This window comes from Crinia signifera, chromosome 5 (assembly GCF_055691185.1).
Source record: "Crinia signifera chromosome 5, ASM5569118v1, whole genome shotgun sequence".
Lineage (NCBI taxonomy): Eukaryota > Metazoa > Chordata > Amphibia > Anura > Myobatrachidae > Crinia > Crinia signifera.
In genome coordinates, this window is record NC_139221.1 from 278,985,785 (window position 1) to 279,013,314 (window position 27,530).

At 42.3% G+C, this 27,530-nt stretch overlaps 1 protein-coding gene across 7 annotated transcripts in view; it reads right to left on the bottom strand.

Annotated features, from left to right (window-relative positions):
• LOC146081108 (sodium channel protein type 5 subunit alpha-like) overlaps positions 1-27,530 on the bottom strand; it is a 388,187-nt gene that overhangs the window by 87,429 nt on the left and 273,228 nt on the right. For 6 of the 7 annotated variants that reach the window (XM_083189076.1, XM_083189080.1, XM_083189078.1 and 3 more), the window contains exons 15-18: positions 26,072-26,254; positions 25,633-25,989; positions 5,900-6,388; positions 2,118-2,186 (exon numbers count right to left, since the gene is read on the bottom strand). In XM_083189076.1, the coding sequence (XP_083045202.1) occupies positions 2,118-2,186; positions 5,900-6,388; positions 25,633-25,989; positions 26,072-26,254 (1,098 nt within the window). The remainder of the gene's footprint in view (positions 1-2,117; positions 2,187-5,899; positions 6,389-25,632; positions 25,990-26,071; positions 26,255-27,530) is intronic. The other variant, XM_083189079.1, reaches the window with a different exon arrangement.

The following is a 27,530-nucleotide window of genomic DNA, read 5'->3' on the forward strand; positions in this document are numbered from 1 at the left end:
GGGTGCAGCTGCTATGGGGCAGTAATGTGTATGACATGTGTGTGTATATAGTGTGGGGCATACAGTATAGCCCTTATTCAGATCTGATCACAGTACATATTTGTTCTCAAAATGGGCAAAGCCATGTGCACTGCAGGTGGGGTAGATGTAATATATGCAGAGGGAGTTAGATTTGTGTGAGTTATTTTATTTCTGTGCTGGGTAAATACTGGCTGCATTAATTTTACACTGTAATTTAGATTTAAGTTTCAACACACCCCTCCCAAATTTAACTCTCTCTGCACAGGTTACATCTGCCCCACCTGCAGTGCACATGGTTTCGTCCATTTTGAGAACAAATTTGTACTGCGATCAGATCTGAATAAGGGCCTGTGTGTGCTTGGGAGCTGTCTGTATGACAACACTCTAGATTTATGTGCCTGACTCATAGTTTTGTAGTGATTTACAAGAACCACTGATTTGTGCACATAGCCTGAAAGTAATGTTATGCAATATGTTTTATTTATTTATGCATGAAACAAAGTTTGTCAGATTTCGTAGCATTTTGAATTTTGGAATTTCAGATTAGAGAAAGCTCAATTGTACTTGCTTTATTTTAATGTTAAAGCTTCTGCTTTACTGGGCATACGCAGCTAAAGCCAGCCTGCGAGCGATCAGGGGCAGTCTGTAGCAGGGCATTTTTTAGATTTAGGCAGATTTAGAATTTTCCAATATTCCAGCCTGACAGAAAATCTGGGTGATTTCTTATAATAATAATATTGTTGTGGATCTATATTAAAAAAAATGATGTTCTACTTCAGTGGTAGACCAAATAGAACATGCAGATGGTTCTAATAAAACACAAAAGCACATGCTCAGGTCCTACAGAAAATATTGGCGAGATGAAGTCATTATGGGATGTGCGGAGTGAGTGGCACAAACAAGTAGGTGATGGAAGGGGACCTCTCAACACTGACAAAAGACTTCAGCACTGCACTCACATCCCGCAGCAATGTCTCTAATGGAGCAGATAGCAAAGTGTTGGAATGGAGAAACATGATCTGCTGCAAGGACGCTGCCAGGCAGGTGTGATGAAAGAACTCTACAGCACATTACAGGTAATCTACTAAAAAAAAGATCACGTAGGTGACAAAGAGTGATGTTCGTCTAAAACATGTCTTCATTTCCTCTAGCACTTAATGCCACATTTCCACTTTCACAAAGGTCACTACACCTTTGCAAAATCTATTTTAGTTAGAGACATTATGAGGTCATCCCACAAAATCTAATTGAAGCAAAGGAGTGTATTTATTTAGGAAGTGTTCTTCGTGTCTATTTAACTAAGAAAAGCTGCGGCTATAATGGACAGCAGTGATCACAGACTTACTGTAAAGCCATTCGGGCTCCCTACTGTCAGTGCTGTAGAAGGGGAAAAGGAGACAAGGAAGCAGGACACTAATGACATGGCTATTGTGAGGGAAGAACCAAATGCAACAGGGCATTGCCCGTTACAGTGTACGCACTAAGAGGAAGCGGTGAGGGGTTGATTGGAGAACTGTAAAAGATACGTACTAGTAACAGAGAAGAGAAAAGTATTGAGTTACGAGAAGGGGTGGGATTGCTTTAATAAAAAGGTAAGTCAAATGTACCTGGAGAAGGGGGGTTTCAAGAGTAGGGATGTGTAATATGGACGGGGATCACAGAGGGGTATATATATATGAAGCAGTGATAAGGGAGGAGTGAGCCAGAGGAGAAGTGGCTCATGGCAACCAATCAGCACTGAAGTAACATATATAATTTGCATAATATAAAATTATACAGAGCAGCTGATTGGTTGCCATGGGCCACTTCTCCTCTGGCTCACTTCTCCTCCCTTATCACTGCTTCACACATCTACCCCAGAGTGAGATATGGGAGATGGGAAAGGGAGCACAAAGTGAGGAATGTGGGATGGGAGCAGAGAGTGAAGTATGTGGAATGGGATATGGGAACACTTGTCTTGTGGATGGAGGAAGAGGGGACCACAATAATGGAGGAAGTGTAGCACAGTGTGAGATGTAGATGGGGGTCATGAGAAACAATGGTAAATGGGTATATGTTGTGGGGCATTATAAAAACACTACACATACTGCACTTACCCTTGCTAGATTATTTAGCGCTAGAAGGGTCATGAGGGGCCTCTGATGCCAAAAAGCGGCATGTGTGGGCTATGGAATATATAGAGACATGAGAGAGTCTGATGCCATAAATTAATTTAAAAGCATTACTTCAAAAAATAAATATACACCCTATAGCAGTGAATTTCACCCTTTTTTCCTTGCAGCACACTAAATAATATTTTAAAATTGCCAAGGCACACCATGAGATCCCCACAGGGCAAAACACATAGGCCCCCACAGGAAAAAACGGTACTCTTTACTTAGTTGGGCGCCCGTCGCGGGCATCGCGGGTACATTTATGTCTGGCCGCGACGCGACCGACGCGATGCCCGCGATTTCCCATTGAAACCCATGTTAAACATGGAAATCGTGTCGGTCGCGTCGCGGCCGGCCATAAATGTACCCGCGATGCCCGCGACGCGATGCTCACGATTTGCCATAGGAATCAATGTTAAAAGGCCCGATGGACATGATTTTACTGTAAAATGCCTCAATGGACCCGATTTGGCCATAGGAATCAATGTTAAATGGGCCACAGAGCCCAAATAATCACAATTAACCCTTAAATGTCCCCCCAAATTTTTAACGCCACCCCACGATCCACGCCAACCCGAAGCGTGGCGAGCGCAGCGAGCCCGCGAGGGGCGGCGGTACGCGTCCTCCGACCTTTTCATGCCCTACTATCCACTAGGGCGTGGAGTGAGAATAGAATAGTGTGGCGAGCGCAGCGAGCCACCGAGCCCGAAGCGTGGCGAGCGCAGCGAGCCCCGCGAGGGGACGCGGATACCTTCACAGTTATACGCGTCCCCTCGCGGGCTTCACAGGTGTCCGTGGCGACGCGGACACCTGTGAAGCCCGCGAGGGGACGCGTCTACCTGTGAAGGTATCCGCGTCCCCTCGCGGGGCTCGCTGCGCTCGCCACGCTTCGGGCTCGGTGGCTCGCTGCGCTCGCCACACTATTCTATTCTCACTCCACGCCCTAGTGGATAGTAGGGCATGAAAAGGTCGGAGGACGCGTACCGCCGCCCCTCGCGGGCTCGCTGCGCTCGCCACGCTTCGGGTTGCCGTGGATCGTGGGGTGGCGTTAAAAATTGGGGGGGACATTTAAGGGTTAATTGTGCCTATTTGGGCTCTGTGGCCCATTTAACATTGATTCTTATGGCCAAATCGGGTCCATTGAGGCATTTAACAGTAAAATCGCGGTCAATCAGCCTTTTTAACATTGTTCCCTATGGGAAAATCGCGGTCATCGCGGGCATCCCGATTTACCCGCGATGACCGCGATTTTTACCCCCGACGACCGCGATTTCAATCGCTGGCGCCCATCTAGGTAAAGAGTACCCTAAAAACAAACCTATTGATCCACATATACAATCACACTGGTCCCCACAGGTAACAAAACTAAAATACATTGGCCCTTTATATGAAAAGAAGAGACCAGTAAATAACAGTTGAACTGGTGGTGGCTGTAAACTGGTTTGGGCATATCTAGATCTGGGGGCACACATGAGAACAGCTGAAGGCAAACTAGTGTTCCACGGCACAGTGGTTGAAAAATACTGCCCTAGAGTGTTTCCCCTTAATAAATAGACCAGTTATTAGCAGGCATGTTCTCTATTTACACACGGTTTCTAAAAAAAAGAATATGGGACACTTCTTTTATACCCCTTTCACACCGCACTTGTTAAACGGTATATTGACGTTTTTTCCCCACTTCAAAACAGTTAAGGCTGCAGTGGAAAAGTGCCAGAGTTCATTTACTGGTTAAAGATAACCAGTATTTCAAAACGTTTAAAAAGCAGAGTCCTACACGTTTCAGAGCCGTTTTTTATGCAGTGAGAGTGGCTCTGAAATGGTATTTAGTAAAAACAACAGATTACAGACCTGTGATAGGCTGTCCCCTGCATTCTGCCTTGAAACGTGTTCAGGGGATTAAACGGGTTGACTGATGTGAATGGTACTTAAACGGTATTTAAAACGGTAATCTACTGCAACGTGAAGGCTCAGACCCGTTTTAAATACCGTTTAAAAATACCGGTTTTTAAAATGTTTTGGCAGTGTGAAAGCGGTATTAGTATCACTGTAGGTAAATAGTATTATAAAACTATTACAGCCTTGGTAACTGTTTGCAGGATTTTAGAATACAACTACAGTTGCATGTATTAATGAAGCAGCTAATAAAACTCCTTTCAAGCATGTTTACTGGTTTGTTTTAGCTACACAAAGTGAAGCAGCTGACAGGATGTATCACTGATGAAACAGTCCACCTGCTGTAAGAAACACAAGAGACCCTCAAACAGACAAATCTGGAAAGCACCAGCTCGCCTCCTGTTCCAAGATGAGTGGATGCACTGGGAGATGGATACTGAAACATAGTTATATCGTCCACCTGATAGCCACATAAATATTCAGGGTCAAGGTCACAAAAGAATCTCCTCACATGATCACATGTTATTTCCTATCAAAGCATTTTATCCCACTCAAGGTTATATTTCAATGCTGAAATTCTTGATTTGGAAGGTACTCTCTATGTAATATGTAGATTGTTGAAGAAGAGGAAAAATTGGAATCTGATCAGATGAATATACTTACAATCTACAAGAACATCTTATTGTAAGCCTTCATTATATAAATCGCATAGGCAGGGTCTTCTGCTACTGCTTTTAATTGTAATAAAAATGTTTGAGATATTTGAATAAACTACAATTTTTAAACTAGAGGTGTTCTGGGGGAATGGGGTATGGGTAAAAACCGGACCCAGACAAGACCCCCGACCGCCAGACCGGACATATAAATCTGCAGTCTTGGAGCTTGTTGTGTCTGGTCCAGGGGGGTGTCCCGTCCTGGGGGTGTCCTGTCCGGGGGCTTCACATGACAGCTGTCACCAGGGAGAGAAGGAGGGGGAGAATAAAGCCTCCCTGTATGGTCCGGGTATGTAGCAAAAACCAGAACAGTCCAGACCAAATGGGGAGGCTGTAATCTGCCCTTCCCCGTGTCCCTGGTGTAAGCTATCACAGGCATCACTCGGACAAGACAGCCCCAGGACGGGACACCCCCCGGACCGGACACTACAAGCTCTGGGCTGCATATTTTGATGTCCGGTCCGGCTGTCCGGGGTCTTTTCTAGGTCTGACTTTTACATAGTCCCAGGGAAATGTCCCGATCCCCTAACAAATGTATCTGGAAATCAGGGGATACAGGCAACATGCCGGCAGTAAAAATACAGACGCCGATATCCTGACTTACGGTCAAAAAATTGGGGCTGGAATGCAGACATCAATGAGGATGCAAGTGCCAGCATTCCCAACATAAGTATTGGGGTGGGTTAGCGTTAGGCCAAGGGGTGCGGGTTAGGTTTAAGGTCTAGAGGGGGACATAGGGTTAGGCTACGGGATAGGTGGGTTTGGTTTAGGCTGCAGCGTAGGAAGGTTAGGGTTAGACACTAGTGGGGAGGGTTATTGGGGCAGGTAAGTATACTCAACGGACCTCTTTTGGGATGCCGGCGTCGGACAGCCATAGGTATTCAAATATTAGGACTATTAAAAATTCTGACTGTTGGAAAATCCTGATTCACCAATTCAAACTATGTTAGGTCGAGATCAGGGAAACTGAGCATTTTTAATGTTTTGTTTTCTATATTCCCCGTCGGATTTCCGATCAGCAGGTTGAGGTATTGGTAGCTGATTTATGATGAACTTAAAATTCAGCTAAATAATTACAGAACACAGACTGGGAGATAAGAGTGACAGATTAGGGCTTACCTCTTTACTATTTTCAGCTTCTGTGAAAATACTCTGTTCATCATCTTCATGATACTCTGCGTCAGATTCCCCCAAAGCAATAGGAACGCAGACAGAGAGACGTGGGTTGATCAAGTAATCGTCACCCTCGCTAACAACATATTTGTCACCATTTTTAGAAATGCGTCCATTGGTGTTATTCCCTTCCCTGTAATCGTCCTTTTCTTTCCCAGTATCGGCTATGTTCATGTGGTTGTTCAGATTGATGTTGATGTTGTTGATATTGCTGTCCTTTCTAGACAGAGTTGTTATAAAAGTGTCCCCAGTTTTTTTGGGCTTGGTGAATAAGTTGCAGAAAAAATCTGAGACAGCTTGTTTAGCAAAGGAAATTCCCCTTTGAATTCTAGCAAAAGCGATCTGAAGATTGTTCATTTCTCCGTCATCATCTGGAGCGGATAAATTGTCTGCGCTGAACGAGCTTAGCAGAAGAGCCAAGAAGAGGTTGAGAACCTGTAAAGTACAATAAGGGAATAAAATAGCTATACCATATAGATATTTTCCAAAGCGAAACATGTTAATTGACATCATTTTTAGAAATTCAATTTTAAAAAAAACCCTCCAGTTTCATATTTATATAAACATAAGTATTTAGAATGATACACTACAATTCATTGCAAACTATTAAAAATGTTGTTTGTAAAAGTCTGGGACAAAAGGCAATTAACACGTTAGCCAATAGTTACTGAAGTGCCAGTTAGATGGGAATAATTTTTTTTCCATGTTTTCATAACAACCAATCAGCACTTACTATTCATTTGTGTAGAGTAAGGTAAACATTAAAAACAAGGGTTTGGTTGCAGTTGTTTAGTGCAGGGATACTCAAATCCATTTCTCAAGTACCACCAGCAGGCCATGTTTTGTTTTGCTCAAGAAATCCTGAAAATGACCTGTTGGGAAAACTTGGGGGTCGAGGTTGAGAACCACTGGTTTTGTGCAATTTTGCACTTGACTGCTCATTTAGTAAAAAAACAATAAATAAAAAAAAAACATTTTTGGATCCCTTTTGTAGAATCTAGTCACATTGTGGACCTTATTCTGGTCCACATGTAACACTGTGAAATTCGCATCGCTGCATGTAGACTAAACTCCGCCCTCCACTTGCAGGTCCGCCCCCTTCCCTGTTTGGTAAAACATCCATTTGCCAAATGGGGAAACACCCACACCATTCAATGGTTGCCGACCATCGAATGATGTGGAAGGTGCATGCATATCTAAGTGACTCTCAGGTTACTTAGATTTGCGTGCACACTCGACAGGAACTGGGCGGACAATGGATGTTAGCTGCCCTCCCCCTGCACCCGCGTCACAGGGTGATTTCCATGGGAACTCCCAGCATTTTCATTGGAATGCCCATGGAATGCTGGGTGTTCCCATGGGCGAATCCCCTGGCCCACTGCCCCATGCCCTCCCATGTCCCCCGTACACAGTCTTTGGTGCGTGTGCCCGGTGAACACTTTGTTGAAATGCTCGGCATGTGCATTTTAAAAACATCACTCTCACATGTGAATTTGCATGTGAGCATGAGAACTTCGCATCTCTTCCCTCCGCCCCGTGTCATTAGCAGTGTCTCCTTTTCATCGCTGATGAAAAGGAGACACTGAGCAATATGATTGCTGGCGATATATTGCTAGCACAATAAAGTGTACAATTTACTCAATTAATCATGAAAAAAATATAGGTGTACATAGAAATACAATCAAGAAATAAAAGTAGGATTACAAATAAGTTCTAATTCAAAATGATTATTGTTTGGATGGCGGTGGGTTGCAAAACAAATCTATAGGTGAGGGGCTATGGATATTGTGGGCTTAATTGGTTACAATGTAGTGAAAAATTCCCATCAGTGGAAAAGGGGGATTTGAGACTGCGCTTGCTAAATGATGTGCAACAGGTGTCTCTAAAATATTTAATTAAGATATTCACATATATTATCACATAAAATACAATAAGAAAAAAATTACAATATAAAAGAAAATGGTGGATACCACAAATAGATGGAGAGCAGGGATAGTCACCCACAGTCTGGTCGTGATATGTCCTGTGTCCGTTCCTATGACACCTCCAGGTAATTGTCCCATATAGAATGAGGGTGGTGAAATGCTGGGAACGATGAGGTAATCGGACCAGGGAGCTCCTGATGTTGGGGGTGCTCAACCTGGTGGGCTTGAGCACCCCCAACATCAGGAGCTCCCTGGTCCGATTACCTCTTTCCCAGCATTTCACCACCCTCATTCTATACGGGACAATTACCTGGAGGTGTCATAGGAACGGACACAGGACATATCACGACCAGACTGTGGGTGACTATCCCTGCTCTCCATCTATTTGTGGTATCCACCATTTTCTTTTATATTGTAATTTTTTTCTTATTGTATTTTATGTGATAATATATGTGAATATCTTAATTAAATATTTTAGAGACACCTGTTGCACATCATTTAGCAAGCGCAGTCTCAAATCCCCCTTTTCCACTGTCTTTTTTTTGGGCTAGACTTCCCAAACCTAGAGACTGCTGCTTAAGCAAAGCAGCTCTGCTCAGGCGCCCCTCGGGCCACTTTTTAATGACCCTACCCCCCCTTTTTTTCAAAAATTCCCATCAATTGGGGACCCCCTGTAGGTGTGCCAAACATCAATTAAGCCCACAGTATCCACACACCCCCATCTATAGATTTGTTTTGCAAACCCACCCCATCCAAAAAATTATCAATTTGAATCAGAACTTATTTTTAATCCTACTTTCATTTTTTGATTGTATTTCTATGTACACCTAGATTTTTTTCACGATTTATTGATTAAATTGTACACTTTAACTAGGCAAATCTTCATCTCAGCCTTATTCGTCAACTTCTTGCACTCATAACATTCAAACAAATACAGGCAGCGCTCATGACCATCGACCAAACATTATCAATGCACCCGTTGATGCTTGCAATGGCTGGATCGGTGGATTGGTCTGGCGGGTGTAGGGAAGAATTTGGCCCATTGTACTCATTTCTAGTGGTCCGTGTAGCGTGCGTCGCGTCATGACATCAGCCCACAGACATGCTCCCGCACTCAGGGGCTGCCCCACTGTTTGGTAGAGACGCCAGAAGTCAGAGACGGCTGCAGCAACTCTGTGGCAAAAGCGATGAGGGAAGTGACAGGGAGCAGTGAATTTTTCATTACTTATGGTGCGGTAAGTAACGCCCACCCTGGTCTTCATGCACTCAGCGCCTGTAATTACAAACCCTAGAAACGAAGGTGTGGCCACGCACCCTTTTCCATGGCCCCGCCCCTTTCTAATTTTATACCGATTTCTGACCTCAGATGTTGGAGGGTATGTCATAGGTGCTAAATCTCAGGAGTAGTTGTGGAATTCATCAACACACACAAGCTATCAAGTCAGGAGCGGTGTGTTTTAAACAACAATACCAGACCTGATTTCATGGCTTTCATTGTGTCTCAATGCAAACACATTCTAACATTATGGTGGAGGCTTTAACAAATTACAATCTTAGGTCTTTGGCACAGTATAAGATGAAACTTTACAGCAATTTTGGAAATAAAATCACGCAAGTTTTTTCCCGGGCAATGCCGGGCGAGTCAGCTAGTTCTAAATAAAGTACTTACTACACTACTATTGAATAAATACGCGTCATCTTTACTCCTTCATTACATTTGAGCAATCACAAGCCACAAAATGCCAAATTAGTAGAACTAATGCCCCCTCTCTGTACTTGGCAAGGCATGCTATCTCTCCGCCCAACCATTCTCCTCTGCCTACTTCTGCTGCTCTGCAAATGCTGCAATTGTGGTTGCAAACATACAGTTTGCTCCTCAGCAGAATAGTAGTAAACTTGCACTTGAACGGTGAAGGCCAATGGAACCGAAGCAGAGTTTGGGCTTTGTAAAATACATTATTCCGTATGATGGCCTGAGGTGTATGCTGTTACAGCAGCAACTGTGACCTTTGCCGCAGCCATTACTGATCTTTATGCTAATGCCGTAGCTGAAGGTCATACTACTGAGACACCTGCCAACTGTGGTGCTAATCTGATGTTGTGCGCACCATCATAGATGAAACCAACCCTATGGACATGTAGAGTCTTACTTTGGACATGGCCACCTGGGTCAGTGTAACTGCTTCGTTAGACGAAGTCGCTGCCTGCAAAAAGCTCGAGTCTGGTAGCCATGCGCACACACGCAGTTACCACCCAAAAACACCCATTCAAATTGCATAGATCTGGGTGCGTTCCGTGTCTCAGATAGGAAGCTGTCCCTGCATCTAGCTAGCACTCGCATTTGGCCTCCTAAGGTACTACTCCACTGCATCCTATTGTTAAAAGATACTTCACACATTCTTCATTATTATCCTATTACAATGTTCCCATATAGGACCTGATTCACAGTGACTCAGTTAGCCGCAAAGCCCACCCCTCCGGTGCCAAACGAATGCCCACATCAGCATGTGAATGGATGTGTTCACTGACGGAGCTGACTTGATGGCCGAAACAGGGTCTGTGACATCAGCCGCCTGCCCTGTGCAGGTTTTGGCACGCATTCATTCACATGGGGATGCCCAATGTTTTTCTGAGTGCACCCACCTTTTTTTAGGAAACGCTGGGCGTCCCCATGCACTTGCCCCTTGTCCACACCGTTGTGTACGAATGCCTCGGTGACAGTTATAGTCGCCAAAGGCATTCGCACTGCGGCCCTGCACGTGCGTATATACGCCTATATGCATGCGCAGAGCCGCACCATCGGTCCCCAGCACAAATACACCAGGGACCTATTCAATGAGATTCAGGCTCATATTGTATTGTTATCACTCCAAGCATCCTTTGTCTAGTGTACATGCTCCCAAGTACTTACATAGTTACATAGTAGTTAAGGTTGAATAAAGACTTGCGTACATCGATTTCAACCTTGGTTACAGTGTATGATCTATTAGTTTCATCCCTTAATAAACTTGGTGTATTCTGATATCTTTAAAGGCAGATTATGATTATCGTTTGTACCCCTGAATGTTTTTAGCCAATAGATGTTTGTACAACCCAGTGGCGCACGCAGGGGGGGTTCTGAGTACCCATAAACCATCCCCAAAAATCTAAAAGCTGAGAGTCCCCTCTTTCCATGGGTACAAGAATTTTAAAAATTGGCCCTGGGGAACCGGAGATATCTGACTTCAAAGCAGTGGTCCCCATCCAAGCCTGTTAATTGCTCTTCCTAGTCAGATATTTTACGTTCTGTCTGACTTATGGTGTGTACACACGTTAGATGTGCCTTAAGATCCTATCCACGATCTGATCAGATAGGATCGTGGATAGGATCTTAAGGCACATCCGATTTGCATCCTATCTTGACTATATAGTGCAGATCTGCACTATATAGACAAGGCAGCCAAGACTTTCTGGCTTCCGATACATGAACGCGCATCGGGATCGGATCGGGATCGCAAGGGTTAAAACCCTTGCGATCTGCATCCGATGTTGATCCGATGCCAATCCGATGTTGACTATATCGTCAACATCGGAAAGGAAATCGGACCGTGTGTACACAGCATTAGAGTTTTTATGAGGGTATATTCCAAAAGCTGGGACTCTCCCCCTTTGATTTATATACATTTGGTCTATCTATAATACTTTAACTGACCCGGCATATACTGAGTCACCTAAGTGTCCATCTCCGTGCTTTGCTCTGCCCCTCTCTGGAAACCCCCTTCTGAAAATGCTACGTTTGCCCCTGCAACCTTATTTTAAATGTATTTATTGTGTCCACCGACACCACCTCTCCAGGAAGAGAGTCAATGCCCTGACCGGAAATATTTTTTTCCTTCTAAGGGAATGAAATCTTCCTCTAATCTAAACTCATGCCAACGTGTCCTAGAGTCCTTTCTTACAGAAAAAAGGGCACCTGATAGTTCCTTATATTGACCCCTGATATATTTGTACATGTTAAACATGTCTCCCCTTAAACGTCTCTTCTCTAGCGTAAACAATTCCAATTTGTTCAATCTGTCTTCGTAGCTTAAATTCTCCATTTCCTTTATTATCTTTGTTGCTCTTCTTTGGACTTTTCCAGTTCTATGGTGTCCTTTTTATAGTGCGGGGCCTAGAATTGTATTCCGTATTCTAGATGCAGTCTAACCACATTTTTTTTTACAGTGGCATAATTACATTTTAGTCCAAACTGTAAGTATGGCTTTCTTTTTTTTTTAAAGTTTGGATTAATAAAAAAGTTCTTGGCGATAATTTACTGGAACCTGGGCCTATAAGTGAAAGTGATTTTCTATAAATGTGTCTAATGCACATCATTCTTTATATTAAAGCACAAAACCATTGCAGAACAGTAGCGTGCCACCCAAGCCTACTGTACTTTCACAAACATGGTCCCTAGAACAATCCCCGCAGAACAATAAGTAGAATAGCTGACAACGAGGGTAACCTTTATGTTAAAGAGTAGTTGAAAGAAAAAAGAAAAATGACAACTGTGATAAAATTGAATGTTACAGAATCCTTTTATAATACGGTAGCATGTTTGTACAGAAAACCAGAAAGCAGAACCATTTACTGTACCTAGCCACCAGCTCTGACATGTCAGTGCTAAGGTGCTCTGATTTCTATTCAAGAACAGCCTGAACAAAGCCTTCAAAAATAGATCTGGACAGAAATAGAACTGAGAAAAAAATCTATTTAATGTCACATATGTTCGTATTCTGCGCAAGGAAACAAGTAACAAGACCAAGAACATATTTTCGTGGTCCCACTCTGAGTGTGTGGGAGTGAGTATTCAGATTGGAAAAAAAACAGAAATAAGAGAAACGATTCAAAATGGAGGCAACATGCTGGTTTCTTTGATCCAAAAGCCTGGTGCCCCCATGAAGTCTTAATCTGCAGCATTGTGCAATAAATTGCTGGGGTGCAGCATGGGGCTTTTGGCCAAATTGCTGTATAAGCACAACTATTTTTTTGCAGCTTGATACTTATGGGTTGAGTGGGAAATTTACATTGTTACCACTTTTTTTTTTATTTCCAGTGTAAAACCACAGCATTGACATACAATTTTAATCAACTTGAGTTCTCACACACAGGTTTCATGAAAAGGTTCAATATAAATATAGTTTTGCTGGCTTTTTATCCATAAAAGGATATTTCTTCCACAAGTAAAGCATCAGCCGTGAGCTGGAAGAATGTTGAATAGAATGGAAAATTCCAAATTTATGGCGCACCTTCAAAATACACAGGGCTAAATATAATAGCCGCCGAGTTGACCGAGGTCCGGGATTTTGTGCGTTCCGCTGATTTAAAAAAATAATTTCCAGCAATCATTTCCAAGGCAAACTAGGTTGGTTTTTCCATGCAAGTGGTTTATACTTTAAAAAACTGTCAGACTCATACAAAACCCCAAACCTCTTGTAACTTGTTATATTTAGTCCATATAGTAATTTAGTCTTAAGCACGTTTTGACCCTATTCAGCAAAATGCGCTGATAAGGAAGAGTCTTTGCATCTTATCACAACACTATTAGAAAAAAAAACATACTACTGCTATTTAATAAGAAAATATCACCTGGGCACATGGGAGATAAGTAGCTTCGTCAGTGTCCCAATGTGGAATAAGTTCAACTACAAATTTGTGCAAATGTAATCTATTAGTTCCTAGCTGGTTCTCAGTAACACTAATACAGAAGTAACCACATGGTAAAAAAACCAAAACAAATTGCAATAATAAACCATCATAATTTTCTTAAAGAATTTAGTAAACATCACCATGAGATACTGATAATAGAACGTAATGTTACAGCCATGCATAGGCTGGAAGTAGCAGCCTCTTGTTGTATAGGATAAAAGCATACCCATTATCGTTAGCAATAAGGTAACAATAATGGAAGAGCAAGTGTTAAATTATGTTTGCCCACCGGAAGTCTTTGCGGAGGGGAGATGGAGGTGTGTTGGGGCTGACTTGCGTGAAACAAGGAATCGACATATCAAAGGAGTGGCTTCAGGACAACTCTGTGAATGTTCTTGAGTAGTCACGCCAGAGCCCAGACTTGAATCCGATTGAACATCCCTCGAGAGATCTGAAATGGCTGTGCACCGACACTTCCCACTGAACCTGATGGAGCTTGAGAGTTGATGCAAAGAGGAATGAGCGGAACTGCCCAAAGATAGGTGTGACAAGCTTGTGGCATCATATTCAAAAAGACTTGAGGCTGTAATTGCAGCCAAAGTATTGAGTAAAGGTTGTGAATACTTATATGTGATTTCTTTTTTTTTTTTATATTTTGCAAAAATCTCCCAAAAACTTTTCACCTTGTCATTATGGGTTGTGTGTAGAAATTTGATGGGAAAAATGAATTTATTCCATTTTGAAATAAGGCTGTAACATAACAAAATGTGGAAAAAGTGAAGCGCTGTGAATACTTTCCGGATGTACTGTATATTCTACTACTGCCTTTCTCACTGCTTACCTGTATGCTGGCTGTTATGTTAGTGTAACTATGTAAAAAGCATGCAATCACTGCACATGACCCCCAAAGATGGTTTGACAGAGGTTAAAAACTTTCACTCTACAAATGAATTTTCTTCTTTAAAGTAATTGCTTTTCAATAAAATGTAGGACAGAATTGCTTCCTCTTGCCACTTTTTGTCAAAGTGATGCAATTAAGGCAGTCTTCTAAATGTCACTAATTCTAGGATGCACATTTGCCTATTCAGACAGTGAATCATTTTTGCGGTCCATTCAGACACCAGTATCAAAGAAGATACAAGACTTCAAACAGAAGCCGTAATAACCGTATTTAGTTATTAAATTTCATACGAGGGCTTTCACTTTGCCCCTCGTGAAAAGAAAAATGGGAAAGCAATGCTTTTCAAGCAAATGTGATTCAGTGTCTTAGAGATATATTTATCAAATAAAAAATTAGGTAAATCCTTTGAAAATGTCTGTTTTTAAAGGGTTGACATTTTCCGTTTACCAAGGGGTTCCATATTCCAAATCTGGGCTATCTGCTGCATTCTCCATCTTAGCAAAAGTAAAGTCTATGGCGACGGCAAAGAAATATTTGAAAAGACCCATTGTCGTAACTACCGTACTGTAATCTGGAGCTCACTTACCGGTTCTAGTGGCACTGACCACTCAGAAATTCTATGTCCCCAATTCTGTACAAATGCACACTGGTGTGCCACGAGCAGTACTCAGGTGTGCCACCAAAGAGGCAGAGCCATGAACATGGCACACTGCCACTTCTAACTTCAAGCCCAGGTAGAGCTGGGCTCCTCCCGGGGAGGTTTAGATGTGGCCTTGGTCATTACCTATGGGTAAGCTGAGGCATGACATCATAGGTCACACAGCAGAACCCTGCATCCTCACCTGCCTGTACAGTGCTGATTGCTCTTTGTAGTAACTTACTCACGGAGGGCCAGGTGCACTAAGCTTCAAAAGTGATAGAATGGAGAGTGATAAACAACCAACCAACCAATCAGCTTCTGACTGACATTTTTCAAACACATTCTATGACAGGGCAGGTAGGAGCTGATTGGCTGGCTGTTTATCACTCTCCAGTTTATCACGTTTGAAGCTTAGTTTATCTGGCTCTGAGGCTGCAGATGCTACTAAGTGCTGATGCCACCTGTGGCTAAGAGACAGGAAGGGACTGGGAGGTCATCTGTCACTTTGCTGCTACTGACAGGGAGGGACCGAAAGGTCAGGTAAATCTTTTTTTTCTGGGGGGGGGGGGGGGGGGGGGGGTCTTGAGAAAAAATGTATGTATTTTGTTTTTTCCTGTTCGGCTAATGTTTGTTTGTTTTTGATCTAGGGGTTCCAATGCATGAGTCACCAATGTTTTTAATGTATTTTTCTGTTTGGAAACCAATGTATTTGGGTTTCTTTCTGTGAAGGCCAATGTATATATTTTTACCAGTACGGGTCAGTGTGTGTTATATTTTTCGTATAGCAGCCAATGTGTTTTAGTTTAAAAAAAACCTGACGGAGTGCCTTGGCATTTGGAAAAGCTTGTCAGTGTGCCATGAGTTGAAAACTTTTGAAAATCACCGGTCTAGATTGAGACAGTTTTATACTAATTTATTTGTGTGAGATTATCATGGACTAGCGATCCAAGTAAATTTAGTGTGCTTGTTAAATTGAATGACCTGACAAATGGAAGAAAAGAAAGCAAAATAATGGATAATTCTAAATGTCACTACAATTAGTAAAGAACATGTACAAGTCTAAATCTTAAAATGTACTTGTCACATGCACACAAACAGACATTTTTGGACTTAATATTGGTTGTAACTGTTGGGAACTAGTGACATCACTGAGACATGAAGTTTAGCCAACAATAATGTCTTTCTGCTTGTAACTTATTTAATATACTGTAGAGTTTCAGTGGTCACTGGACTTTAGCCATAGGTAGCAGAGCAGGATGGAGCTTTACTCTTGAAAACACTCTTTATTGACTACACGTGGCCATACACACGCAGATTTATCTTCAGATCTGGCTGGTTGGAACAAAACCCTGGTTATGGATGAGAGCAAATGACAGCTGACCATTTGCATGGAAATGCTGGAAAACTGACAAACTGTCACTCATCCATAACCATGTTTTTGTTCCAACCAGCCAGATCTGAAGATAAATCTTACTAGTGTATGGGCACCTTTACAGTAACTAATCTTAAAATAAAACCACAAAGTGAGAAGCTCTAGGCTGTGATTTTAGTAGAATGCCTATTCCAGTTACTTCAGTGTACTCTATCAAGGTTATTTAATAGCACCAATATGTGGAATGATTAAATTCAAAAAGCAAACAAATCACAATAAAAAAAAAACTGAAACCTTTTAGCACCAGACAAATCCTAGAGAGAAAGAATATATGCAGAAGAGCTAAATACACACACACAGATGGAGCGCCCCTCAGCCAGCGCTGGGGCTCACCAGAACACCCCCGCTGGTGAGCCGGCGCTCCATCTGACTGGGACTCGCGTCCCAGTTTCCTGGCAGCGAGGGACGCAAACCCTGCCTGTCTCTGCTTTAGTGAGACAGGCAGGGTTAGGGGGGAGGAGTGGGGAGGTGGGATCCGGCGGGGAGCTCCATAGTAAGGGGACACACGCGCATATGAAGACCATAACTTGAATTCACAGAATACATCTCATTCAATTATAGATGTATTGAATCTTTCAAAAACCCACTCAAGACTTACCTGTTTAGTAAAGCATTTTACTAATTTCCCTTTAGTTCCTTAAAGATTACAAACCAAATACTTATGTCTCTTTTCTGTTAAGCTTATTTTGTAGTTTGTATTTTTTCAATGCAAATGGTAATGCACTTGAATCCTATTATTATTATTATTATTATTATTATTATTATTACAAGATTTTATCTTTTCTGAGAGAGAACACTCAATTTTTTTACAGTACGAGTGGTTTGTGTAAGCTTCCAGATGTGCAGTGCATAGGTAGACACAATCTGACTGTCTGGTTGTGAACTGTAAACTCTAACTAAAGTTCTTGTAAAATGTCATGGCACAGAAATGTATATAAGCAGCATTGTAAACCAAAGAATTCAGCATGTTCACTTCTTTAACATACTTGTTATGGATCATACTTGTTATAGGCCAGTGGAGAGATGTGATCTTCTACTAATACTAATACTAATACTGTGACAGCAGGAGAGTTTTGACTGACTTTTCGGGAGGACTGGCTTTTGGAGAGGAAGCACTGTCCCAAACCAGTGTGTTTGAGTGGTTTGCTGAATTTCAGTGTGGGAGACTGTCCTTAGACGATGAGGAGCAATGTGGGCAACCTGTGCCTGCCATCACTGAGGACAATGTTGATGCTGTGTGGGCCATTGATGAGGTTGACACTAGGATGACCGTGGTCCAATTAGAGAAGGACATATGCATCTTATTGGGATCCATCTGCTTGATTATCCAAAAAAGCTTAGCTTGAGCAAGATTTCTGAACGCTGGGTATCTCATCAGCTGACTCAAGAGCAGAAGACGTGGTGCCAAAAAATGCTGGCCAGGTTTGAAGGTGGTCACACAAACTATGGGAGATCATCAGGAGTGATGAATCCTTGATCTATAGTTTCCCCCTGAGAACAATCAAGAGTCGGCACAATGGACCCCGCTTGGAGATGTGCCGCCACATAGGCTCTGATGTGAACATGGCATCACCATAAAGTCTGGCCATATAGCTACTATACCACTTGTGCAGCAGGACACATCACTTGGGACTAGTACACCAATCAATACCTGCTGCAAGTGCTGGAAACCATTTCCAGGTACCATTTAATATATTGTGCTTGTGGTGCCCATCACAACAACACACCTTTCCAGTAAAGTTGTACATTTTCTGGCCCATGAACATTTCCAGGTCATCTGCTGTTAGTCCAGACATGGCCCCCTGCAACTTTTCATTGTTCTCACAATCAAGAGCAAGATGCATAGGATTTGTTTTCGGTCACCGGAAGCTAAAGTGGAGGCCTTCATCCAGCATGAGGAAGAGATGGTCAGCTGCTTCACCAGGTGGTTTGAGCACATGCAACTTTGCATAGACTTCTCTGGCAAATATGTTAAATAAATGTAATTTTAACTTTGTTTGTAAAACTAATATTTTGTGTGCATCTATACAAACTTACTGCATACCCTTTGTACATGCACCTTTAAATCTAGTGAATCAATAAATGTATGGTGTAAATTTGTGATGTTCACAATCATGATTATGATCCCAGATCATCAGTTCTATGGCACATACCTCCTAAAAAGTGTTCCTAGCAAAATATGTATAAAACAAAGACAGGGATGTATCAAGCCTTCTGAAGAGGGAAGAAGTGGACAAGTTGCTAATATGAACCAATTAGTTTAGAGATGGTCTATATCAAGTATATTCTATTAATTTATACAGGTAGGTAGACGTTTATTGATTGACACGGGCAACTTCTCCACTGTTTAGAAGACTTAATACATCTCTCAATCAAATGGAGAAATACAAAGAGATAAATTACATGTTCATGGATTAAATATTATTAAAGCCTGTTGTTATTATTGTACAGTATATGGATGTTTTTGGGTGTAGGTGGAGAGTAGACCAAATATAAATGTCAGAATTCCACATTTGCCACATAGGATACCAAATGGACAGTCCAGAAATAGATCAAGAACTAGGGGCAAAACACAAAAGTGCCTAAGATAAGTCTTTATGAGTGACGTAGCTTTAGAACAATATATAGAACAATATAAAATACATTAAAATAACTCACCTTGTGGTAAAAATAAATGTGAATTTCTGATTAACTGTAAATGTAAATGCAATGTAGTGGGAGAAGCCTTTACTAGCATGCTGTGGTTTTCCATTACGGTGTTCAAGAAGCTTATCAATGGGGGATTGTTTTATTTATGAAGAAATTAATACTCAAATTAATCTCTGGCTTTCTTGAATACTGTAGAGCCATCTGTGCTTACGGGCTACAATGTGGAGAACATCTGGGAAAAGTCTATGATAAAAGACGTGGTAAGCTCAATGTTCATTATATGCACATTATGCGTAGCAGGTGAGATTGGAAGTTCTACAGGTGTCCCCATTTCGCCTTATGTAATTAAGCACCAGTGGGCTCAAAAATAAAGGTTAATCTTTGAATATTTCTTCATATCCCCCAGATATCGGCTAATAATAATGATTCTCTGGGGAGGCTCTGACCTCACCTCACCCCCCCCCCCCCCCCCGCGGCCAGGCCCGGACACCATGGTGCTACATATGCAGCGGCCGCCAGTACATGCACCCCCCCTCCCCTCCCACCTTCCGGCGGACTCACCTGTCCTCTCCTCGGCGGTGGGGGCGGCCAGTACTCTCTGCGGCGATGAGTGACATTGGCTTTCTCCCAGCCTCGCCGAACTCCCCGCTGGCCGCGCTGCTGCATCCTCTCCAGGGCCCTGCATGTGTGTGATTGGACAGCGGATCCAGCACTGGATCTGCTGGCCCAATCACATCTGGGGGCGTGCGTTTATACTGGTGCCCCTGTCATTGCGGCATCAGTATAAGTGCAGCTTCCCCATTCATTTTCAATGGGCTTTTACAGCCCATTGCTGCACCATTCCCCCTGCCCACCCCTACCCGCCCCCGCTGCCCGGAGTTTTAATGTTAACAGCGGGAGGCACCTCTCCCGCTGCCTCCCACCCTCACATGCAGCAGTGTAAGAGGGTGGGAGGCAGCCGGAGAGGTAGAAATGATGAAAATAATAAAAGAAGATATATAAATATCTTCTTTTTATTATTTTCATCATTATGACAGGGAAGGCTCTGCCTCCCCTGCCTCCCCTGACTGCACGTCCCTGTTTAACAGACAGTACAAATATGAATCAGCCTTTTATATATTCTATTTCTGTAGTCCTATTTCCATCAGACCAGTTGTAGCACATCAAGGTGTAGCATAAAGAGGTTTTTTTTGGTTCACTCCTTCTGGCAAATTCCTTCTTAGATGGACAAAACCATGTGTACCGCAGGTGGGGGTAGATGTTACTTGTGCATAGAGAATTAGATTTGGGTGGAGTTTTACTTCAAAGTGAGATCTATTTTGCAGTGTAAAAATAAAGCAGTCAGTATTTTCCCTGCACAGAAACAAAATAACTCACCCAAATCTAATTATCTGCACATGTTACATCTTCCCCCCTGCAGTGCACATGGTTTTGTCCATCTAAGAAGGAATTTGCCAGAAGGAGTGAACCAAAATAACCCCCAAAATGTCCATAAGAAGCAAAAGCCTTAAATGATAATTAAAAAAAAACCTTATTGTACAGTTTGGGTCCTATAAAATAGCCCCAATAATAACATAAACTGTAGCAGTGCCCAGCTCAATAGTTCCACCACCTCCACCAAACACAAAGTCAACATATTTATTAACAGTTTCTTATATAGCACACACATATTCAGCAGCGCTTTATAGTGGAATATTTGAACAGTCACATCAGTTCTTGCCCCAGTGGAGCTTACAATCTATATTCCCTACCACATGTACACGCACACACAGACATTCTAGGGTTAATTTGTTGGGAGCCAATTAACCTACCAGTATATTTTTGGATTGTGGGAGGAAACCAGAGTACCCGGAGGAAACCCACGCAAGTACGGGGAGAATATACAAACTCCGCAAAGTTAAAGCGGTGGGAATTGAACCCATGAACTCAGCGCTGTGAGGCAGTGATGCTAACCATTACACTATCTGTACTGCCCTAGACATATAAGCCACGTTTCTGGTGTGATTGCTGTGCATTTATATTCTAGAACAATTTCCTCAACAATTGATAGTATCTACAATGCAACTTGATCATTCTAGCTCGCGAGTATTCTAGCTGTCCTGTATTCTAGATGGCGTGTATTATAGCTTGTGTGTAAAATTTTAAAGATATGCGAACAGCTGTCACACTTACCTCTCACTAAGGGGCCTACTTATTTATCTAAAATTTACCCCCATGAATAAACAAATACTATTGTATTTTCCTACTCAGAATAATAGCTAGTTAATAAAAGTGCTTCTTAGAACAACTATTCCCAAAAGAGGCCTTTTGAAGAGAAGCACTTTACCTACAGTACTGTACTTGCCACTAATATATAGCTGTGCCAGAAGTAAATTCCCAGAGGAAACTAGTGATGGTAAAACACACTTTAACTGGAGCATTGCTTATGGAAAATGGTAGCTAATGACATCTGAAGATGGTGTTACTTACTGCACCGGTACGCTAAGCTTTTAAAAATTTGATCATTTGGGTAATATCGACATGCCGATAAACATCAATGGGAACAGAGGAATCCGTCATTAACTATATACGGTCTTTAATAAATAGTGACAAACTTAATGATCCTTTTACCTTGCTAAATATGCCCCGTCCACCACTCACAGTAGTATGATCTATTTATGTGCCGCCATTAAAGAAACATTCAATTACAAAACCTGTGGAGAATTGGGGCATACGTTTTTGCAAGTAATTACATACATAACCTGCAGTACTGCAAAGTTTCTGACCTTTTCTCCAGCTCACTGCATTTTATCTTCCATTAATTCCTTCATATTAATGTGCCTCTGACAGGCATTACATTGGCAAAAGATAATTTACTTAATTATTACTTCAAAACTGACCTCTCACTACTCTAACCTGTTGATTTTAGAGTTATGCCTCAGTTTGTCTTCTACACAGAGAACTGCATGGAGAGTAATAAAAAATATTTCTAATGATCTTATTACCATGAGCATGATGCAGAGATGAACGTAAATACATTGTCAGTTCCACTGACAAATGAACAAAGACGAGAATAATCCTTTTTTGACATACTGTATAGGAGAATTAATGTTTATAGGGTAACTGAATCCCTGCATTTCATCGACAGGCCTCTACAGTGAAGCATGATAGTGGAAAAGCCCTTGTTTGTCATCACTGATCACTTACTGATCCCTCACAGTTCTGTAAGGAAAATACCAGGGTTTTTGTGCACTAATACCCCTTTTACACCGCTGCAAAAACCTGTGTTTTTTCCTTGTGGACCCAGGTCAGCTATGGTGTAAATGGGGTTCACACATGTGCCTTTATACGGGGCTTCTACCCAGGTTCTGACCAGGGTAGAACACGGGCAGGACCTGGGTAGAGGGCAGTGTAAACTGGTACGCCGGGTCATCCAACCCGGCTCCCATTTACATCAATGGGAGAAGCCCAACCTCGGGACTACAGCGTCCGCTGGTTGACCGATGGGGGGGCACACATAGCCTCCGCTGCTGTCTGCTGTACTCTGCAGACAGCAGCAGAGGCTGGGAGGAGGTGAATGGATGCGTGTGTGCAGCATCCATTCACCTCGTGGATGGGGGCTGGTGGGGGGTGCACGGTGGCTGGGGGCTTGTCCCCAGCATGGTGGTCCGGGACGGCGTTTGGAGGTGATGTCATCTCCAAGCACCGGCTTAAGAACCGCCTCCACCTGGTAGGAGGCGTGCAGGTGAAATTCGCAAAAAAAGACTTGGTGTAAAAGGTAACAAACGTCAGGTCGCACCCGGGTTGAAGCTGGGTCCAAAAACCCGGGTGCGACCCAGTGTTTTGGAGTAAAAGATGAACTTACAGTTAATGTATGTGGTTAATGCAGCATAATAGTGCTTCTTAGTTCACATCAAAAAGTCTAACGCATAAAAAATATCACATTCTTGACTGAACAAAGTCCTAGGAAATAGCCTAATAATATTACATGGTTGAATCATTTCTGTGAACGATAACACAAAATAATTCCATTGGAATATTTACGATTTATCAACAGGTGAAAAGTACATAATCATCGCTGCTAAATACAAACGGTTAATGCCCCCAAACATTACTGCGACTTCTACAAAGGGAGAAGTCGGTGGCGACCCACATGCGATATACCGCATGCGGTCCTTTTTCCTGCAATATATTGCATATGAGAGAAGAAATTAGTGATAGCGCTGACTCAGATTTTTACAAATATATCAAAATTTATTAAAAATAATTTATATCTTTTGAAATATAACAAGTAATCACCGGCCGGTGGTGCACAATGTACAATTTTTTAAAAAACAACAATTGCTAAAAAGAAAATTATGGGTGGGTTAGTTAGGGCCTGAATTGAGGCTGGAGATAAAAGCGGCATACACGAGATGCACGCAAAATACTAGTGAGGCATAATCAGTATATCTACTAAGGAGATGTGACATACGTTCCAGGGCGATAACGAGGCCTGAGATGCAAGCGAGGTACATGACACGCAGGCTGAATGAAAGCGAGGCGCGGTCAGTTTACCTATGGCGACAACGAGGCATGAAACACAAGCGGGATACATGACACGCAGGTTGAATGAAAGTGAGGCGTGGTCAGTCTATCCATGATAACAACGTGACGTGCGCCACAGGCGAAAACGAGGCCTGGACAGCACACGCAGGGCGCAGACGCAGACCTAATTATGAGGTCTATATAAACGGAACACCGAACATAGTGAGTATATGTCCTTCTGAGGAAGCCGCTGAGACCAGAGGCGGGGAAACGCGTTAAGGAGCTTTTTCACCGGTACCCTTTACTGCCACAACCAAGCCTTTTGAGTGACTGCTTCAAAACCCCGGGAGTGTGGACGAGTCCGCCTGGCTGCACTGCACTTGCAGGGAATCTGCAGCTGAAACGAACCCGGAACCTGGCAAGTTACCAAGCTTATCAATATTTACATTATTAACTGGCTAATACATGCAAACACCCATTCACTCACAGGAGCTGTGAGAGAGCCACCCAGTGTGAATTGGACTAACCGGCAAGAATACAGGTTAACACTATAACTACTAACCTTACTAAACTGGTTACTGCATGCAAACTATTCCTTAACAAATAGGAGCTGTGAGAGAGCTACCTATTATTTAAATTGGACTGTTTTGGCCACTCACAGGCTAACATTAAAACTGCCAGCATTTATTACAAGTTGGGCTAACTAATCTCTTTGGCACCCCTAAAGGAATTACCCCCTAACTAACCCACCCATAATTTTCTTTTTAGCAATTGTTGTTTTTTAAAAAATTGTACATTGTGCACCACCGGCCGGTGATTACTTGTTATATTTCAAAAGATATAAATTATTTTTAATAAATTTTGATATATTTGTAAAAATCTGAGTCAGCGCTATCACTAATTTCTTCTCTCGCTTTGTCCTTTCTACAAGGAAAGGAGTATTCCCTTGATAGTGACAGCAGCAGACTCAAATTTGCTACGGTGTATGTATTGCGGATTTGCGCTCTGACAAACCGTCTTGGTTTCTTATATTGCATATGATCCCAGCCAGATAACTCCTTAACACAGCACTATGACCCGCACATCGGATCAGAGCTTAAATGCATCAAATTTGTCAGTTTTATTCTGACGAATCGGCCTGATAGGGCAAAATCGGATGAGATTGGGCAAAATCGGACAAATGTATGGCTAGCTTTACAAAGCTGAAATAAAAGTTTGCAACATAGGCTGTCAGTAATGGGGCCCATACATAATGGCAGGTATATGGGTAAATCAATGTATTAATATGGAAAATTCTAAAGGGTACACTAACTCTTTCTCAGACCATGGATAATAATCTATTCATTTCAAAAATAAAAAGTCACACATATCAACACTTTAAATTGATGAAAGAATTGTGCGCGTTTGCATGAACTGTATGGGGTAAGAGGTGATGTTGCCTATAGCAACCAAACAGATTCTATCATTTTCTATTGCATCCTAGAAAAGGATAGACCGAATCTGTTTGGTTGCTACAAGCAACATCCCATCTTTACTTTTTTAGAAGCTTTAGTAGAACATATAATAAATAATAAACATATAGGCCCTTATTCTGGTTCACTCGCAAAGGCAAATTCCTTCTCAAATGGACAAAACCATGTGCACTGCAGGTGGGGCAGATGTAACATGTGCAGAGAGAGAGTTAGATTTGGGTGGGGTTTTACTTCAAACTGAGATCTATATTGCAGTGTAAAAATAAAGCAGTCAGTATTTACCCTGCACTGAAACAAAATAACTCACCCAAATCTAAATCTCTCTGCACGTGTTACTTCTGCCCCAGCTGCAATGTACATGGTTTTGTCCATTTGAGAAGGAATTTGCCTTTGCGAGAGAACCAGAATAAGGACCATAATCCACCTGTTTGTAGATGGAATCTTTCTGTTCACAATTAAATGGGCTTTAAATAATATTATAACTTACCACCAGGTTTCCTATAACCATGACCAGCATGAAGACAAGGAGGCACAGTGGTTGACCGCTAACTTCCATACAATCCCACATGGTCTCAATCCATTCTCCACACAAAACCCGGAACACAATGAGGAATGAATGAAAGAAGTCATTCATATGCCATCGTGGTAATTTGCAGTCCTCGTTGATTTTACAGACGCAGTCCAGGTAGTTCCGACCAAAAAGCTGCACTCCCACGACAGCAAAAATAAAAACAATGATCGCCAAAACAAGGGTGAGGTTCCCCAGGGCCCCAACAGAATTGCCGATGATTTTGATGAGAGTATTTAATGTTGGCCAAGACTTTGCTAATTTGAAAACCCGAAGCTGTAACAAAAACAAAAAGGAGTAGTTACAACATTATATGAAACAATATTACACCTGCTACAGAAAATGGTTTGCAGCTTACCAGGCGGAAAGAGCGCAGGACAGAAAGATTCCCCATACTGGAGAGATTGTAAAGGCAGAATTCCGTTAAACTAAGAGTCACTATGATGCTGTCGAAAATGTTCCACCCCTGCTGGAAATAGTAGTAGGGATCAAAGGCAATAATCTTGAACACCATTTCAGCAGTAAAAATACCAGTGAAAACCTGTAGAAAAATAATAATAAAAAAAAAAAATCTAAATGATAAATTTGTCAATCAATCAATAATACTTTATAACATTAAGCTGGGTAGACAGTGGCACTAGAGTAATCATGCAGTATGTATACCCAATATGTGTGGTGCCCCAGCTGTCGTCAGCCATGTCTTCTTGATGGCCTTGCTGCAGGATTAATCAATAGACATTGATAGAAATGCCTCGCTGCCAGATGTGCATGTACAGTACTTGCTGATGCAGGACATGGTCGTTAGGTCGACACCATTAAGGTCGAGATGCATTGGGTCGACCACTGAAGGTCGACAGGCCATAGGGCGACACATGCAAAATGTCACACATGGCTAAGGTCAACATGGTTTTTTCACTTTTTTTTATTATACCAGCATGTGCCGACAGGCGGTATTTCATGTCCGACCATCCACTAGGGTGTGGAGGGAGAATAGAATAATGTGCCGAGTGTAGAGAAGCACCGATGCGCCAATATGGTGTCGATGACAACTATGTTGACATTCAAGACATGTCGACATTTTACCTGTCGACCTTCGCATTGTCCACCTAATGCCTGTGTTGACCACAGCCATGTCGGCCTTTTGCGTGTGTCCAGCTAAGGCCTGTCAGCCTTCAACCCAATGACCCATAGCCACTGATGCAGGGTCCCGTCATCTGTGACATTGGCTGGGTACACATTGCTCTAGTGTGTACCCGGCTTTAGTTGTATACGGCCCTTCTGGAAATTGTGCAAATATTTTTCAGCACATTTTTCTGTTTTTATCACAATGTGGATATAATGTACAATATGTCTCCTTTTTGGATCTATTTTGTCTGTGTTTTATACCTGGGATATGATATAGATCAACTCTGATCAATGAATGTTATATGGTACATTCATAAAGCAGTTTTCTGTTTTATCCAAGGGAAAGGTTAAAATAAATAAATGAATAAACAACTACACATACTGTAGATGACAAAGCAATTGATGAAAAACGCAAAGCAAACGTGGGGATGCGGAATACATGTGAAGTAATGCGCGTCCGCTCGCCACGCTTCGGGCTCGGTGGCTCGCTGCGCTCGCCACACTATATAACATCAACTCCACGCCGACGTGGATAGTGGGGGTATGAAAAGGTCGGAGGAAGCATACCGCCGCCCCATTACGGTGTTTATATAATTAAAAATCTTATAGGGGCTTATACAATTTAAAATCGCATGCCATACGCCCACATGCGATGCGATGCGATGAGATGCCATACAACTTAATATCATGGG